This window comes from Labeo rohita, chromosome 19 (assembly GCF_022985175.1).
Source record: "Labeo rohita strain BAU-BD-2019 chromosome 19, IGBB_LRoh.1.0, whole genome shotgun sequence".
Lineage (NCBI taxonomy): Eukaryota > Metazoa > Chordata > Actinopteri > Cypriniformes > Cyprinidae > Labeo > Labeo rohita.
This window is the reverse complement of record NC_066887.1, coordinates 39,539,165-39,556,336: the sequence shown is the minus strand read 5'-3', so window position 1 is coordinate 39,556,336 and position 17,172 is coordinate 39,539,165. Positions and strand designations below refer to the sequence as shown.

Genomic DNA, 17,172 nt, shown 5'->3' with positions numbered 1-17,172 from the left:
CTCAAGAGACACATCTGAACATGAATGTGAAGATGAGCTGGGATTTTATGAATCATGTGCAACTACTTTCCACAAATATAGTAGAAAACTGGGATTTTTGTTCAATAAAAATAAGAACACATTAATCATTTTTTTTAATGTGATGTTACAAAATGTAAACATCCTTAAAAATCTAAAAAAGAATTTAATCACTGACTTTTTGTTTTAAAATCAGTTCATTAAAATTTACTAATCAATTTTTTTTTTGATTAATTTAAGCGTCAGAGATACAGACTTCTGATGTTTGAAACCTTTCTTTTTTTTTAATATATATGCCCTTAATTTCAGTTCATTAAACACCCAACAGTTGAGTGTATTTGTGTCCTGTGAGTGACTTTAATATCACAGTTATTGCGAGTGAATGGTTCATTCAGGCTGTTGTTTTTCTGCTCTAAGCTGATTTACTGGACGTGATCGAGAGCAAGTTCATATACCGTAGATTAAAACGAGGGAATCACAGCACCAGAATAAAGAGAGAAATGATGGTGTTTATGTGGCTCATGTGACTTTCCTTAATACTGGCCTCTTTGGAAATATGGGAAAAACACCTGTACATCAAATGAAATGAGTGCCAAAATTATTGGCACCACTGGATTAGGCATAAAAACATTTATGTTTACAATAATATTGTGCTGAAGTTGACCCGAGTGATTAGGAACATAGTGGAAAGTCTTTATATAGTATTTGAGGTTTATGTAAAATGTACCTTTTATTCATGTGAGATGAACTAAAGAAAGCACAGAATCAAATACATCATTTCAAGATAACTTTAATGCATTTGGCAGTCATTTCTTATAGAAATTGCAAAACTGAATCATTTTCATTAAATATGAAGACAGACATTAAGCTGATTTAACATGAACAAAATTCAAAAGTAAATGGACCATTTAAAAGTGAAAAAAAGAACACTTAAAAATAGTAAACATATTTAAACAAAACAAGTTTGTTCTCAAACTAGTACATTTCAAGTAGAGTCTTTAGAACAGAATTTAAAAAAAACTGACAAATCCAACATTTTTAATATATGCAATAACACAAATGACAGACATGAGATGCTCAAAAACACTGAAACACTAAAATGAGATTCATTAGAGTTCAAACGCGTCAGAAAAACATATGAATTGACAGAATCTTAAACCACTTTCATCAAACATTTATTTATGCTAATAAAACGGTGCATGTGCATGATGGGACGTTATTGCTTTTAAGTGGATTGCATAAAGCGGTTAAAGCCATGTATGCATAAATACAGATATACATGATTTTCTAAAGCAAACACACAGCAGAGTTAAACATCTGTGGTTGCTGTTGTATCTAAAAGCATCATCAGCAAAACTACCATAGAAAAACACATGCAGTCGTTCCAGACATTCACACAAACCTGAGATGCAGCGCATTCAATATTTCTGTTGTTTCATACACTAAATGAATCATAGAATTACTTCAGGGTTTACTGAACATGAATGAACCTTCTCAGTTTAACCTGAGATCTTTTCTCCTGTTTCTTCTGTTCAGTTAAAGCCTCAATATTGCACTTTTTCCTGTTTACAGATGCTAATAATGTGATCCGAGCGTCTCACACATGCATTCATGCAGCTCATGCGAAAATGATCTGATTTAAAGCCTCACAACCTTTTAAAAGCTCATCATCTCACAAACATAAATGATTAAAAACGTGATTACATTTATATCCAAATGACAAATTCAACCCAAACTCAAAAATGTAGACGCCAAAGCATGTTCTGCAGACGTGTGAAACAGGAAAATATAAAGTTTCTTGAGATTTAACATCATGTACCATCAGTAAAAATCACACTATAAGCTCAAGAGAATCACTGCTGAAGTCATGGTGTTTGATTTGTTCAGGATAAATTTCTAAACATCCTTAAATCAACACTTGAGATGCAAAATGACAAGAAGTCTTGTTTTCTGAGAAACGGATCAAACTGAAGGGAGTTTGACTTTTGTGTTTCCGTGCAATAATAACAATAAATTATGAGAAATTATGAATTTATGTTGCGTTTTGTTTTTTTTTTGTTTTGTTTTTTTTAAGTCCTCTATTGGTGTTTCGGGTCAATTTGACCAAAATATTTCAATGTTCAAAAAAAATGTTTTTTTGTTTTGTTTTTTCTCTTTCTCATGGCTGCTGTTATTAACTACTTTTATATTGCAAATGTGTAAAAAGAAAATGCTAAATAAATAATAACTCACATTATTTATATTTATTTCTGTTCATTATTTGGAAGATCATTTCTAGTAAACCCTGAGACTTAAATTTCATTTATTTTTTTATATTTTATATTTTAGGCTTTGCCAAGCTTAAAGTTTTCTGTTTTTTAACTAACACTTGTTAGTTCAAATCAGTGTCAATCAATGGAAAACCTCAACACCTTCAGAGTCCCCGAAATTTGTACAGGCTTTTCAAAACACATCAGCACGTCCAAACATTTCATACAGTTTGAATATCAAACATTGGTCAAACTGACCTGTGAAACAATAAGAGGGTTAAAGGTGTTGCATGTCATTTTTTGACTGAACTAAAGCATAAAAAGTACCAAAACATGTTTGCAGATATTTAGGTAACATGCTAAGTTTATCTACTCATTTCTCTGAAAAACTACTCTACTCTAATGTGTGTTGGAATGTTTTTGTTTTGGACTCCACCCACTGCTAGTTTACCCAATAGGATTTCAACACCCTGGGTTGCCAGTTGCTGGAAAACACAGCATATTGCAGCCAAACAAACTTTGTCAGAGATCACAGATTCTACCAGTCTAAAATACTTCAGGATCCATCTAAAAAGCTCTATGACTTAAGAAATATTAAAATGTAGATAAATCAGCTCATTAACTTCTTGCCTAATGCCAGGGTTGCCAGATTTTCACAACAAAACCTTCCCAACTGCTACTTAAAACTTGTCCAAAACTACCCCAATTGGTCCCCATTAAAAATTGCGTTCCAGGGCATAAAATAAACATTTTTGTGTATTACAATAAACACTTGGTAAATTCGTATTTTAGGGGCTAAATATGGTGTTATTGTGGTTGCTTCAACCCGTGGACAACAAAAACAACCAGCAGCAACAGTGTTGAAGTAGCCCAATTTCGCAGGAAAACCGCAGACTTGGCAACACTGGCTAAAGCCCAAAGCATACCTCACTTTTTACACATACATGAGGATCAGCGTACAGAGCACGTGACGTGAATTTTGTCACTAGAATAGTATGTGCACCACCCGATTTTTGTGAGCTTGTGTACTTTGTATGCCCAGATCAAACATGCAAATTGAATTTGTTTTGCAATAATCAGTTGTTCCACAAGGTGGCAATAGTAAAAAATGTTTATAGTAAAAAAAAAAAAAAAACTGAAGAGATGAAACAACAACAACAGAAGCTCACACTGACAAGCGCTTGTAAGTGAGAGGGTACAAGACAGCCCAGCCTTTTGTTTAAATGAGTTCAAAAATAATTGTTATTGGTCATAACTTATGGAAAAAAATAGCACAGACAATGGACAAGCTTTGTAGAGCGCATATGTTGACTGCGTCCTTTCATGCACATTAACTGCAGTACACTTTGAAAGGTTACGCATTCAACTGTACACTTATGCTAACGTACACATACAAAAACAAAGTATACTTAGGGCTTAACACTTCCTTGTAGCATCTGGCAACCCGTCTGAGCATCATGTCTGAAGAGGAGAGGCGGCAGAAACGACTCTCTCCATTGTTATGAATTTGGACTGCAGTACCCATTTCAGCCACTAGCTGTCAATATTACATACAGCACCTTTAAAATGAGGAACAAATATCTGCCAAGTTGATTTTCTGATCCCATAGTTTTTGTCTTTCTATCCATTTAATATTTGTTCTTCTTTTAAGCATAAAAATTTCACATTTCATTTATTCAGAAAACAAGACTTATCATCATCTGTCATTATGCATCTCTACTAAATGCATTTTAAATTCAAGGGATAGTTTACCCAAAAATGAAAATTAGCCCATTGTTTACTCTCTCAAGGCATCCTAGGTGTATATGACTTTCATCTTTCAGACAAATGCAATCAGAGTTATATTAAAAACTATCCTGGCTCTTCCAAGCTTTATAATGGCAGTGAGTGGGTGTTTCTGTTCAACAGTCCAATAAAGTGCATCCATCCTTAATAAAAAAATGCCTCACATGGCTCCAGGGGCAGGGTTGCCAGGTTTTCACAACAAAACCCACTCAATTTCAACTCAAAACTAGCCCAAGGGTGTAATATACACGTTTTTGTTCACACACTCCAGGAGCTAAATATGACGTTACTGGAGTTGCTTAAACCCACAGACATGAAACACAACCCGCGGCAACAATGTTAAAATAGCCCAGTTTCACGGGAAACCCGCAGACTTGGCCACATTGCAAGGGGCTGAATAAAGGCCTCCTGTAGCAAATTGCTGCATTTTTGTAAGAGAAAATATCCATAATTAAAACATAAAAATCACTTTTCTCTAGCTTGCGCTAACAGTTGTTCATGGAAGCCTCTCCACAACCTGAACACAAACCAACGTTTGTTTACAGAAGCAAAGGAAGCGAAGTTTTAGCAAAGGAAAACCAGTCTTGTTTTGAACTTCTAATTCGTGACCGCTGTTTTGTTTTGGTCTCTTCACTGTACATCTGCATTCATCACTTCTCACCTGTGGATGTGCAATGAAAACATCCCTGTACAACTGTAAACACAAGCTAGATTAAAGTGATTCTTACATTTTAAATATGGATATTTTTCTTACAAAGATGCATCAATCCGCTACAGGAGGCCTTTATTCACCCCCGGCAGCCATGTGAGGCAGTTTTTATTATGGATGGATGCACTTTATTGGACTTGTTTTGGACTGATGAAAAGAAACACACACCCGCTGTAATTATTAAGCTTAAGTGAGCCAGAATAATTTTTAATACAACTCAGATTGGATTCATCTGAAAGAAGAAAGTCATACAGTCATGGCCAAAAATATCTGCACTCTTGCAATTCTGTCAGAAAATGCAACGCTTATCTCAGAAAACTGTTCCAATTGCAAATGTTTTGGTATTCACATGCTTATTGTTTTTGTTTGCACTCCAACAACACAAACAAAAACAGAAGAAAAGTCAAACTTGATAAAATTTCACACAGAACTCGAAATTAGGCCTGGACAAAATTTATTGCCACCTTGTCAAAATTGTAAGAAATAATTGCCTTTCAAGCATGTGATGCTCCTGTAATTTGTATTTAGACACACCTGTGGCAAGTAACAGGTGTGGGCAATATAGTAATCACACTTGCAACCAGTTAAAATTGAGAAAAGTTGACTCAACCTTTGTGTCACACAAGAGTTGTCTGTGGATTTGAGTGAAAAAAAAAAAGGTGGAAAAACATGGACAGTCTCAAGGCTACAAGTCCATCTCCAGAGATCTTAAATGTTCCTGTGTCCACTGTGCACAATATCATCAAGAGGTTTACGGTCCATGGCACTGTAGCGAACCTCCATGGACATGGACGGAAGAGCCAAATTTATGAAAAATTACAATGAAGGATTGTGGATTGGTGAATAAAGAACCCAGATTAACTTCCAAACAAATTCAAACTGATCTGCAGACACAGGGTACAACAGTGTCAGCTCACACTATCCGTCACCATCAATGAAAAGGGACGCTATAGTAGGAGACCCAGGAGGACACCACTGCTGACACAAAGGCATAAAAAAGTTTGCCAAAACTTATGTGACAAAACTACAATCCTTCTCGGAGAACGTACTGTGGACAGAGGAGACAAAAGTAAAGCTTTTTGATAAAGGACACCATGGCACTGTTTACACAAAAAGAAATGAGGCCTTCAAAGAAAAGAACACAGTCCCTACAGTCAAACATGGTGGAGGTTCAAAGATGTTTTGGGGTTGTTTTGCCACTTCTGGCACTGGATGCCTTGACTATGTGAATGGTTTAATGAAATCTGATGGTCATGGGTCTTCCAGCAGGACAATGACCCGAAACACACTTCAAAAAGCACTCAGAAATGGTTACAAAGGAAATTCCAGTAGAGAGGTGTAAGAAACTCATTCATGGTTACAGGAAGCGACTGATTTCAGTTATTTTTTCCAAAGGGGGTGCTACCAAATATTAAGTTAAGGGTGCCAATAATTTTTTCCAGTCCCTTTTTTGGGTTCCGTGTGAAATTGTATCAGATTTGACTTTTCTTCTCACATTTGCAACTGCAACAATTTCCTGAGAGAAGGGTTGCATTTTCTGACAAAAATATGTTTAGCCATGACTGTATACACCTAGGATGCCATGAGGGTGAGTAAATCATGGACTAATTTTCATTTTCTGTTAATCCAACCCTTTAAGAATGTTTATATATTTGTACTTGGAAATGAGACAGAAGCACTGAAGAAAAACAATTTTGGGCAGTGAACGACATTCAGAAGAGGAGCTTCATGCATCTTACCCTCATGCTGAAACTCTTGATATCTAGTAGCACCTCAAACACCTCATGTTCTCAGTTTTGTAGTTCTCAGATCAGCTTCATGGTGAATCTTCCCGTCTCCATAGTCCGTCCGCCTCCGGACGCCGTGGCAGTGCTGCGCGGCACAAAGTCGATAGTCGCCGTGTGTTTGATCTGTCCTTTGCTCTGACTCCAGAAAAACATGAAGACGAAGCAGACGGCCACCGAGCTCAGGAACGACAGGAACCCCATGGTCACGGCAATCACCAGTGTTTTCACGTCAAACGGAAACGGTTGCGATCCATTGACTGCCGCTTGTCCGGACGCGAAGCTCCAGCCTTCCAGAAAGAATGAGCTGGAGCGGTTGCGAGCGGACGCTGGAAACCCTCGCACCCGCAGGCTCACCGAGACGCTGTCGTTCCCTGCAGCATTCGAAGCGATGCACAAGTAGTACCCGCTATCCTGTACCTGCGCATAGCGCACTTCCAGGGTCCCGTTGGCGAGTACGCGAATCCGACCCGAGCTGGTGAGGACGGAGCGTTTCGGATTCAGCCATATAATTGACGGTGCTGGGTCTCCATCTGCAGTGCAGAAGAATAAAACCGTATGTCCTTCGTCTGTCCGAACATCTTGCGGCTTTCGAGTAAGAATGCGAGATTGTCGGCAGGTGAACAACCTGGGAATCTCAACCTCCGTGAAGTCGGCAAACGTCCTGCCTTGCACCTGCACAGGTGTAACGCAAGTTGGCGAATGTCCTTCGAAGTGAAGCCAAGGGCGTCTGCGCATCACCCAAAGAAGTCGGCAATCGCACGCCAACGGGTTCCCGTCTAAACGTAGGACCTCTAAAGTACTGACCGAGTGGAAGGCAGACTCCTCCAGAGTCGCCAAGTGATTCTCCGACACGTTGAGGAGCCGGAAAAACGCAAGGTTGCGGAAAGCGCCCGGTTCAATCCGTAGAAGCCCTGTGCCGACTAGATGCAGCTCTTGGAGTCGTAGCAAGTCCCCGAGGAGACTGGAAAGGATGGTGGTGATTGGGTTGTAGGACAAGTCTAGGTATCGCAAGTAGACGAGGTGATGGAGCGGGGAATACGGCACGGCGCTCAGGTTGCAATGGCTAAGTGTCAACGACGTGAGATTGAGTCCGAACAGACTGTTAGCAGCCAACGAGTCCAACCAAGGACACTGAGACACTTGCAAATCCTGCAAACGTCCCAATTGGCGGAAGGAGTTGTTGGGGAGCGTTGTAAGACCGAGTCTGCAGAAACGCAAGCGCATGAGTCCGGTGAGCTGCGACAGGGCTTCGATCGGCACCGACGTCAGGTTGCAGCGGTCGAGGTTCAGCTCCTGCAGGTTGGTTAGGCCGGCGAAGGCGCGGTTGGAGATGAACACCAGATCGTTCTCGCTGGCCTCCAGCTTCTGGAGCGACACCATCTCACGGAACATGTCGTCCAGGAGCACCAAGATCTCGTTCTCGCTAATATCCAGAAACTGCACGTTGGGGAGGCCGGAAAAGCCTCCGACCGGGATGATCTTCAACCGGTTGCGGGATAACCTCAGCGCAAGGAGGTTCTGCAATCCGGCGAAGGCTTCGACCTCGATCATCGTCAGCAGATTGTCGCTGAGGTCCAGCTCACGTAACTGCATCAGGCCGGAGAACTGCCGCCTCGACAGAGTCTTTAAGTGGTTGTTGGTTAAGTTAAGTGTCTGGGTGTTGTCAGGAACGCCTGAGGGAACGATAGACAGTTGTCTTGATGAACAGTTCACTGTTAGGAGCTTTGGCAAACAGTCACAGCGCTGGGCACAGGGCGCTGATAGAGCCACGCCCACTAGCCACTGGAGGACCACCCACCAGTACAGCCTCCTCCAATCAGCAGCCACACACATCTGGAGACCCGCCTGCAAGGAAAAGAGATCATAGTTTTAACTTTGTGTTGTTTAACAAATTTGCTACTAGAAAATCTCAACTTTGCAGATGATGAAGCTCCAGGATTTGCAGTGTAACCAAATTGTTTGACTACACCACTACTCTGCGGATGAATTATGATACACACATGGTCGAAATCATTGGTTGGAGAATATACCAGGGTTAATATAGTTAAACAAAATTAAAACTAAAACTGTACCAAAAAAAAAAAACACACACACACAACAAAAAAAAAAAAAAAAAAAAAAACAGTTAGTGGCCAAGGCAATGCTTCTCATTTTTATGTAGTTTTGATGTACTAAAATAATTAGGCTAAAACTAAGGCAAAAAAAAAAAAAAATACATACATACATACATACATACATAATAAATAAAGAAAATAAATAAATAAACTATACATAAATCATTTAAAAATAATAATAGAAATGTCAAAAATGCAAAACAAAATGACTACAAATGTAAATATTACAATAAAAATAAAAATAGAAAAAAAGATTAATAAAACTAAAATAATGCTGAGTGTTTGAAAATAATAAACTTTAATGGTCTCAAAAAAAGAAGTTTCCTTATGAAACTCACATAATTCAGCAGGAGAAAAACCTTAAAAAAAAACAAAAAAAAAAACCTTTATATTAAAAATGTGGCCTGAGCCACTGAAAACAGCCAGACTTGACACAATATATGATATATATATTACTTTTAATGATAACTGTAATAACTTTGTATTACTATAACATTTTTATAAAACAATTTAATTTTTAATATTTATGATATTTTAATTAATATTAATAGTTTGAACATAAATTTAGTTATTACATCTGTATGTATACACCAACAATTAAAAATACTGTAAAAATATTATTATATTATTTCAACAAACATTTCATGCAAACACACACATGCATATAGCATCTATGCATATATATGACAATGGACCACAAAAACTAGTCATAAGTATTCATTTTTAGAAATTGAGATTTATACAGGACAATATTTGTCTGAGATACAACTATTTGATAATCTTGAATCTGAGGGTGCAAAAAAATCTAAATATTGAGAAAATCACCTTTAAAGTTGTCCAAATGAAGTTCTTAGCAATGCAAGTTTTGACATATTTATGGTAGGAAATCTCCATGGAACATGATCTTTAGTTAATATCCTAATGATTTTTGGCATAACAGAAAAATCAATCATTTTGACCCATACAGTGTATTTTGTGGTCCAGAGTCACATATCAAGCATCTCACGAAATACTCACCAGCTGACAGAGGAGCCGCTCCTTCTCATTACCAACAATTACCAAAGTCTCTGATCGCCCTCTCACAGCCTGGACAGAGAAAGAGAAAGAGAAAGAGAAAGAGAAAGAGAAAGAGAAAGAGAAAGAGAAGAGAGAAAGAGAAAGAGAAAGAGAAAGAGAAAGAGAAAGAGAAAGAGAGAGAGAAAGAGAAAGAGAAAGAGAAAGAGAGAGAGAGAAAGAGAAAGAGAAAGAGAAAGAGAAAGAGAGAGAGAAAGAGAAAGAGAGAGAGAAAGAGAAAGAGAGAGAGAAAGAGAAAGAGACAGAGAAAGAGAAAGAGAGAGAGAAAGAGAGAGAGAAAGAGAGAGAGAAAGAGAAAGAGAGAGAGAAAGAGAAAGAGAGAGATCAGATCAATCCAGATATCAGTGCAGTTCATCATATCTCACAATTGCAACTCTTGTTAATACAGGAGCGCTCGGCTGCATGTCTCAAGACACGATGTCAGGCAACAAACGCATCATGAGTTTGAGATCATAATGTGATCAGTGTCACAGTGACGCTGCATGTTGGGCTCAGATTCACCCAGTGGTCAGAGGTCAAAATGAGAGTTTTCCTTGCTGTTGGGATCTGTTCTTAAGCCTGAAGAGGCGCTGATGCGTGCAGGAGGAACAGATGCATGATCCGAGAGCGTGTGTGTGTCTCTGTGTGATTGTCCGGGACTCCAAGCGGCATGTTTGCATAACCGAATGTTGGCAGTGTTAAACGCATCAAAGCCACAACAAAACACGGAGCCCTGCCAGAGACACAGCACGCGTCCGTCAGTGTGTGTGTGTGTGTTAGATCAGGACTGGTTTTGCTGCAAGATCCAGACTTTACTTTTGAGTGGCGGCACAACATGGTATAAACAGAACTGATCATTCAGAAGTAAACAAAATGTCCTTAAAATCAGTCGCTGAAATGCATTAATATTGATTATGCAAGCAATATGTGCAGAATGATGAACGACACAGACTGAAGAGAAAATCTGACAATTATCATCTCTGAATGTGTCCTGGGTTTTAATGGATTGATGCTCTCAGCAGTCAATGATAAAAACAATTACAAAACCATTGTAGTCAACTATACTTAATCAAACAAGGTTTGATGAAAGCAACTTTCAAAAAATAAAAATCAAATGTATTTCAGAGTGCTTTACAAACAACTGATTATAGTAAAACAGTAAGTTTTTAGTGAAATCAAATAAAAAAAATAACAGTATGTCACCGCAATCAAAATAATGGCCAACAGTGAGATGTTGCTACAATAGATTAGAAATAAATAATTATGAAACTTTAATTAAAACACTTTAAGCAAATCTAATGCAATTCAAAGTGAATACAAAAACAGCTATTAAAATGTTGCTGCAATTAGTTACAGCAACTGTAGTTTATTGTTGAGATAATATAAATATCCAAGATAGCTAAACTTTTCATTTTTCAAGTTGAAACAACATATTATTACTTATTCTAAAGCTGAATTTTAAGTTATGTTAAATAATCACAATTTTGTTTTTTAAAACAAACATTTAAAAAAAAATTTAAAGTGTTGATTATAGTAGAAAGTAAAATATTTCCCTAAATTGAAAGAATATAAAACAACGAGATGACCAGTCAAAACAGAATAGAAATAAATAATAATGATGAAACGTTAAAGAACCTTTTCAGCAAATCTAACGTAATTCAGACAACTGACAAAAAGCTAATAAAGATTAAAAAAGTAAAATAAAAAGTGATTATAGTAAAAAAGTAAAATGTTACTGAAATAAAATAAAATAATAATCAACAGTGAGACGTTATTAATGCAAAACAGAATAGAAATAAATAAAAGTTTTAATTAATTTTAATTAAAGCATCTTTCAAGCAACTCCAATGCAATACAAAGTGATCACAATTATCACTAGTAAAAAATGCTAAACCAATTACAGTAAAACAGTAAAATATTTCATCTCATATTAAAACAAGACGACCAGCCAAAATAGAATAGAAATAAATAATAATGATGAAACTTTAAAGAACCTTTCAAGCAAATCTAATGCAATTCAAAGAACTTTAGGGACAACTGACAAAAAATTAATATGATTTGAAATTAATATGATTTGAAATATGATTCAAAGTGCTTTACAAATGATTGACAAAAATTAATACAAAAATAACAATAAATGCACTGTAAAACATTTTGCTGCAATTAGTTACAACTTAAAATTTACATTTTTTTACAGAGATAAGTTACCGATCCAAGTTAGCTAAACTTTTCATTCTCAAACACAAACTTTTTAGTTGAAACAACACATTATTACTTATTCTAATGTTGAATTTTAAATTGTGTTAAATAAACACAATAATACTTTTTTTATAGCAAACATTTAACATTTTTAAAGTGTTAATTATAGTAAAACAGTTAAATTATTCACTAAAATGAAAGAAAATAAAAATGAGATGATCAGTCAAAATAGAATAGAAATAAATAGCAGTGATGAAACTTTCAAGCAAATCTAACACAATTCAAAGAGCTTTAGAGACAACTGACAAACAATTAATAAAGATCATTTTTTAATTAAAAAAAACTGATTATAGTTAAAGAATAAAAATATTACTGAAAAAAAAAAAATCAACAGTGAGTCAGTTAATAATGAAAACAGAATGGAAATAAATAAGTTAATTAATTTTAATTAAAGCATCTTTCAAGCAATTCCAATGCAATTCACATCACTAATGAAAAAAAGAATGCAAAAAGAATGATTATAGTAAAACAGTAAATTGTTAGTGACATAAAATAAAATAATAATGAAATACTGATAATACAAAATAGAATAGGGAAATAAAAAAAAAATAATGGTAAAACATTCATTAAAACACTTTCAAGTAAATCTAATGCAATTCAAAGAGCTTTAGAAAAAATTAATTAATAAAGACAACACATTTTTTACAATTAAAAAAAACGGATTATAATAAAACAGTAAAATAAAATAATAATCAACAGTGAGATGTTAATGCAAAACAGAATAGAAATAAATAATAGTTAATAGAACATTTTAGTTAAAGCGTCGTTCAAGCATCTCTAATGCAATTCAAAGTGATCAAAACGCTAAAAAAAATGCAAAAAAAAAAGATTATAGTAAAAGAGTAAAATGTTAGTGACATAAAATAATAAAATACTGATAATGCAAAATAGAATAAAAATAAAAAATAATGCTAAAACATTCATTAAAGCACCTTTAAAGCAAATCATATGCAAAAGTGTTACAAGCGGATGATAAAAAAAATACAATAATAAACAAATATATTATGTCTACAGTAAAATGTTCATGAAATAAAATAAAATGATCAACAGGGAAATACAATGCAAAATAAAATAGAAAGAAATCCCAATTAATAACTGATAAATACATTAATAATAATGATAACATTTAACAAATTAATTAAAATAAAAATATTATTCATATTTATGAACTAATAAATTATACGTGACAACAAATACAATATAAAAAAGTAAAAAAAAAATTATTAATATAATTGAAATCAAATAAAATTATAATTCATAAACAGAACGTAAATAAATTGTGATGATAAGAAATAAAATAAGATACTAAATAAAATGTATGTGTTCATGTTTTCTCAGTTGGAGACACGTCACATGACGTGTGCATGTCAATGTCTGTCTGATTTGACGGGTGACAGATGAGCTGTGATTGTGTGAGTCTGTATGAATGAAGGAGCAGAGCCGCAGTCAGCAGACCTGTGGACTCAGAGCGCAGGATTTGCGCGTGTGCGACAGCATATGTCGTCTGAGCGTGTTTAATGCAGGACTGCAGTTTAATCTGCTCTTCAAATGGCCGTAATGGAGGCCGTAATGTTCGTCTGTCTGTTTGTTTACTCCAGCATGTTTTGTTTCAGTCTGTTAAGCATCTTTAAAAGTGCTCAAGAGGCTTTAAACTTCATGCCCCTAGAAAGCCATTGCAGATGCGTCGACAAACCGCCGCTCAGGATTAGATTTACTCGTTAACAATCATTTGTGATTAGAACCGTGGCATTATATCAATGAATGTCAAACTTTCCCATGCAAATGTATTTATGACCACCAACAATCATTCATATTCATGCATTTGGCAGATGCTTTTATCCGAAGTGACTTGCATGACATTTGACACAATTTTTCATGCAAAGTTCATGCATTCCATGCGAATCAAACCCACGACCTTGGTGTCATCAGCATGATCTACTGCTTGAGTAATATGAGCAATATAAGTGAAATGTGACCGTGAAGCACAAAACCAGTCTTAAGTCGCTGGGGTATATTTGTAGCAATAGCCAAAAATACATTGCATAGGTCAAAATACTAAATATTTCTTTTATGCCAAAAATCATTCGGAAATTAAGTAAAGATCATGGTCCATGAAGATATAGTGTAAATTTCCTACAGTAAATACATCAAAACGTAATTTCTGAATAGTAATATGCATTGCTAAGGACTTTATTTGAACAACTTTGAAGGTGATTTTCTCAATATTTTGGCTTTTTTGCACCCTCAGATTCCAGATCTCAGCCAAATATTGTCCTATCATAACAAACCACACATCAACGGAAAGCTTATTTATTTATTTATTACAAAATTGACCCTTATGACTGGTTTTGTGTTCCAGGGTCACATAGAATAAGCATATAATAATTTTTGCACACATATTGTTACTTGAAATAAAATAAAATAAAATAAAATAAAATAAAATAAAATAAAATATATTTATTTATTTATTTAATAAATAAATAATTAAATTAAATTCTAAAAGTGTAATTTTTATTTATTTTATCCTGAAGTACAAAAATAACTACAACTAAAATAAAAACAAATAACAACTATACACTATAAATAACAATAAAAAATAAAATTAGGGGAAAAAAAAAGTCAAAAGATTTTTAAAATAATAATAAGAAAAAATATAAACAGCAAATATAAAATCTAAAGATTTTATTTAAAATAAAAAAAAACCTATAATATTACCTCAGAGATAACAGAATGCAGTGTAAGTCACTCTGAATAAAAGCATCTGCCAAATGCATGAATGTAAACAGGTTTTGACATTTATAATTTGTTGTTTGAGATATTACCTCTATGTATTGGTAATGTTAAACCAACAGATTCATATAATAAAACTGCATTGTCCTAAGAGAAATCTAATAAAATAAAATAAAAGTAATTTAATTTAATTAATAAATAATATATATATATTAATAAATTATATATATTATTAATAAATTATATATATATATATATATATATATATATATATATATATATATATATATATAAAATTTTATAATTTATTTAAATTCATATTTTTTTATTTTTCATATTTCATATTTTTATATTTATATTAACTGTTTTTATATATATATATATATATATATTGTATATACACACAACAAACAAATTTCCCCATTTCTTTATTTTTAAACATATTCTGTGAAGGACACAATGGTGACGACTCCTGATTTTCTCACTGCTATTTATAAACCAGCTCTCTTCCAGTTCCGGTTTGACTCACTTACACCTTGCCAGATTTTCTGGTAAGGAATCGGAGGCGTCTGGTTACAGTCAGAGGTCACTCAATCCTGCAGGTGAGTGAACACGAGCTCAGACTGTCAGATGAGTTTCTCACACCAGCAGCAACTGAACAAACTCACATTAACAAACCACAACATCTGACCATCAGTCATTCAGAATCACGAGACGCTGAGCTGAACATCTTCACTGAACTCAAACACTAAAACCAGCAGCGTTTCTGATGCCAAACACGAGCCTCAACCACAAAACTGAGCCATTAAACTGCATCATATTTCTATATTTCTAGCAGTCTGAATGAGGTCAGAGCAGCATTACAGGTCAAAGGTCAGTGACAAGTCAAGTGTCCAGAGCATTTATATACATTTTACATTATACACACACACACACACACACACACACACATACATATATATAGAGATTTTACACTATATACTAGATATTTTTAACGGGCACACTATATATACATATATATTAAAAACTGGAAAATGAATAAAAACAAATTCCAACAATTTATAGTAAAAATAAAAACTTTTAAAAGACATTTACATATATATATGAATTTAAAAAATGAAGAAAATGAAGTCTCTTTTAGGAGATTTTTGCATTATGAGATTATTTTCAGGATCTTCCTCCGAATTCTCATCACAGTAATAAAAACAAACTCAACCTGTCTGGAGATAATTATTTCCTAAATTAGAAAATTAAATTCAGTATAAAGCATAATGTACATTTAAAATTTGACTTTACAAATACATTAAATATTTAAATAATTAATTAAATTACATAATTGTTTAAATAATACACCAATAATACTTCTATATCAACATGTAACACATCGTTTTTATTTATTTATTTACAGCGGAAAATAGGGTAAAGCTGCTCGTTTGTCATTAATGTCACAAAGCAAACACATTTAATACCAAATATTGGTTCTAAAAATAAGCTTTTTAAGCCAAACATGTCCTGTGTCTTTCTGTAGGGGTGTGTGTGTTTGTAATGTGACCCGGAGATGTTCGTGACGGGTTTCATTCGGCTTCACCAGCGCTACAGTAAACACACTTGACGAATTCTGTTTATTAACACTTGTCAGTGTAAATGAGCTCACCTGCTGCCAGGCGTCTGAAGCGCGAACTCCGTCATCGGCGCACAGGTGTGTTTACCTGAGACTCGATCAAACCGCGCGAATCCGGAGGAAACTTTACTTCCCCGGCGTCGAGGTGCAGAGAAATCCCTGGAAACGTCCGCTCCGGTAATTTCATCGCGTCCATGTGCGCGCGCGAACTCCCAGCGTCGAGTCAAGCAGCACCGGCTGCGCGGGTCACGAGCGCCGCGGGCGCGCGCGGCCGGATTTATTTACCCGAACATGAGCGTGGACGCGAGCCAAGACCGCGCATTACTTCAGCCGCGCGTGTGGAAGATGATGATGATGATGATGATGATGATGATGGTCCTCATGGACGACCGGGGTCAGACAAATCTCAAATCTGCGGATTTAACGCTGCGTTAATAAATGAATAAATGCATTTAAATACATCAGATGGAGAAATTGAGGTCTCGTGTCTGTGCACGTCTTTAAAAAAGTGTCATTAACGACAGAATGAAGATATTAAAGATATAATAAAGAAAACACACACTTCTGCCACGTATTATATACAAACCGTGTTTTGTGAATGACTGTTTTGTGGATTTTATTTGTTTTATACAGTGTGTGATATCTGAGATTATTGCAGCGTCTGTAGTATATGTGTGTGTGTGTGTGTGTGTGTGTGTACTTGTTTTTGCTACATTGTGGGGACCAAATGTCCCCACAAGGATAGTAAAACCTGAAATTTTTGACATTGTGAGGACCGGCTTGAGGTCCCCATGGGTACAAAAGCTTATAAATCATACAGAATGAGTTTTTTTGAGAAAGTAAAAAT

The 17,172-nt window shown here is 35.1% G+C and overlaps 1 protein-coding gene across 2 annotated transcripts; it reads right to left on the bottom strand.

Moving 5' to 3' along the window:
- Window positions 1-1,301: 1,301 nt before the first annotated feature.
- Window positions 1,302-16,562, bottom strand: lingo4a (leucine rich repeat and Ig domain containing 4a). 2 transcript variants are annotated; one of them, XM_051137065.1, is made up of 4 exons: window positions 16,359-16,562; window positions 9,680-9,748; window positions 9,001-9,021; window positions 1,302-8,393 (listed from the first exon to the last, which is right to left on the bottom strand). In XM_051137065.1, exon 4 carries the CDS (start codon window positions 8,379-8,381, stop codon window positions 6,567-6,569), a length of 1,815 nt encoding a protein of 604 aa, XP_050993022.1. In that variant the 5' UTR covers window positions 8,382-8,393; window positions 9,001-9,021; window positions 9,680-9,748; window positions 16,359-16,562; the 3' UTR covers window positions 1,302-6,566. The 2 variants fall into 2 exon arrangements, with proteins under 2 accessions (XP_050993022.1, XP_050993021.1); XM_051137064.1 differs by lacking the exon at window positions 9,001-9,021.
- Window positions 16,563-17,172: the final 610 nt, after the last annotated feature.

What these genes read in the sequence shown, in the direction of transcription:
- lingo4a (XM_051137065.1), bottom strand. Translation starts at nt 8,381, where the DNA reads ATGTGTGTGGCTGCTGATTGGAGGAGGCTGTACTGGTGGGTGGTCCTC.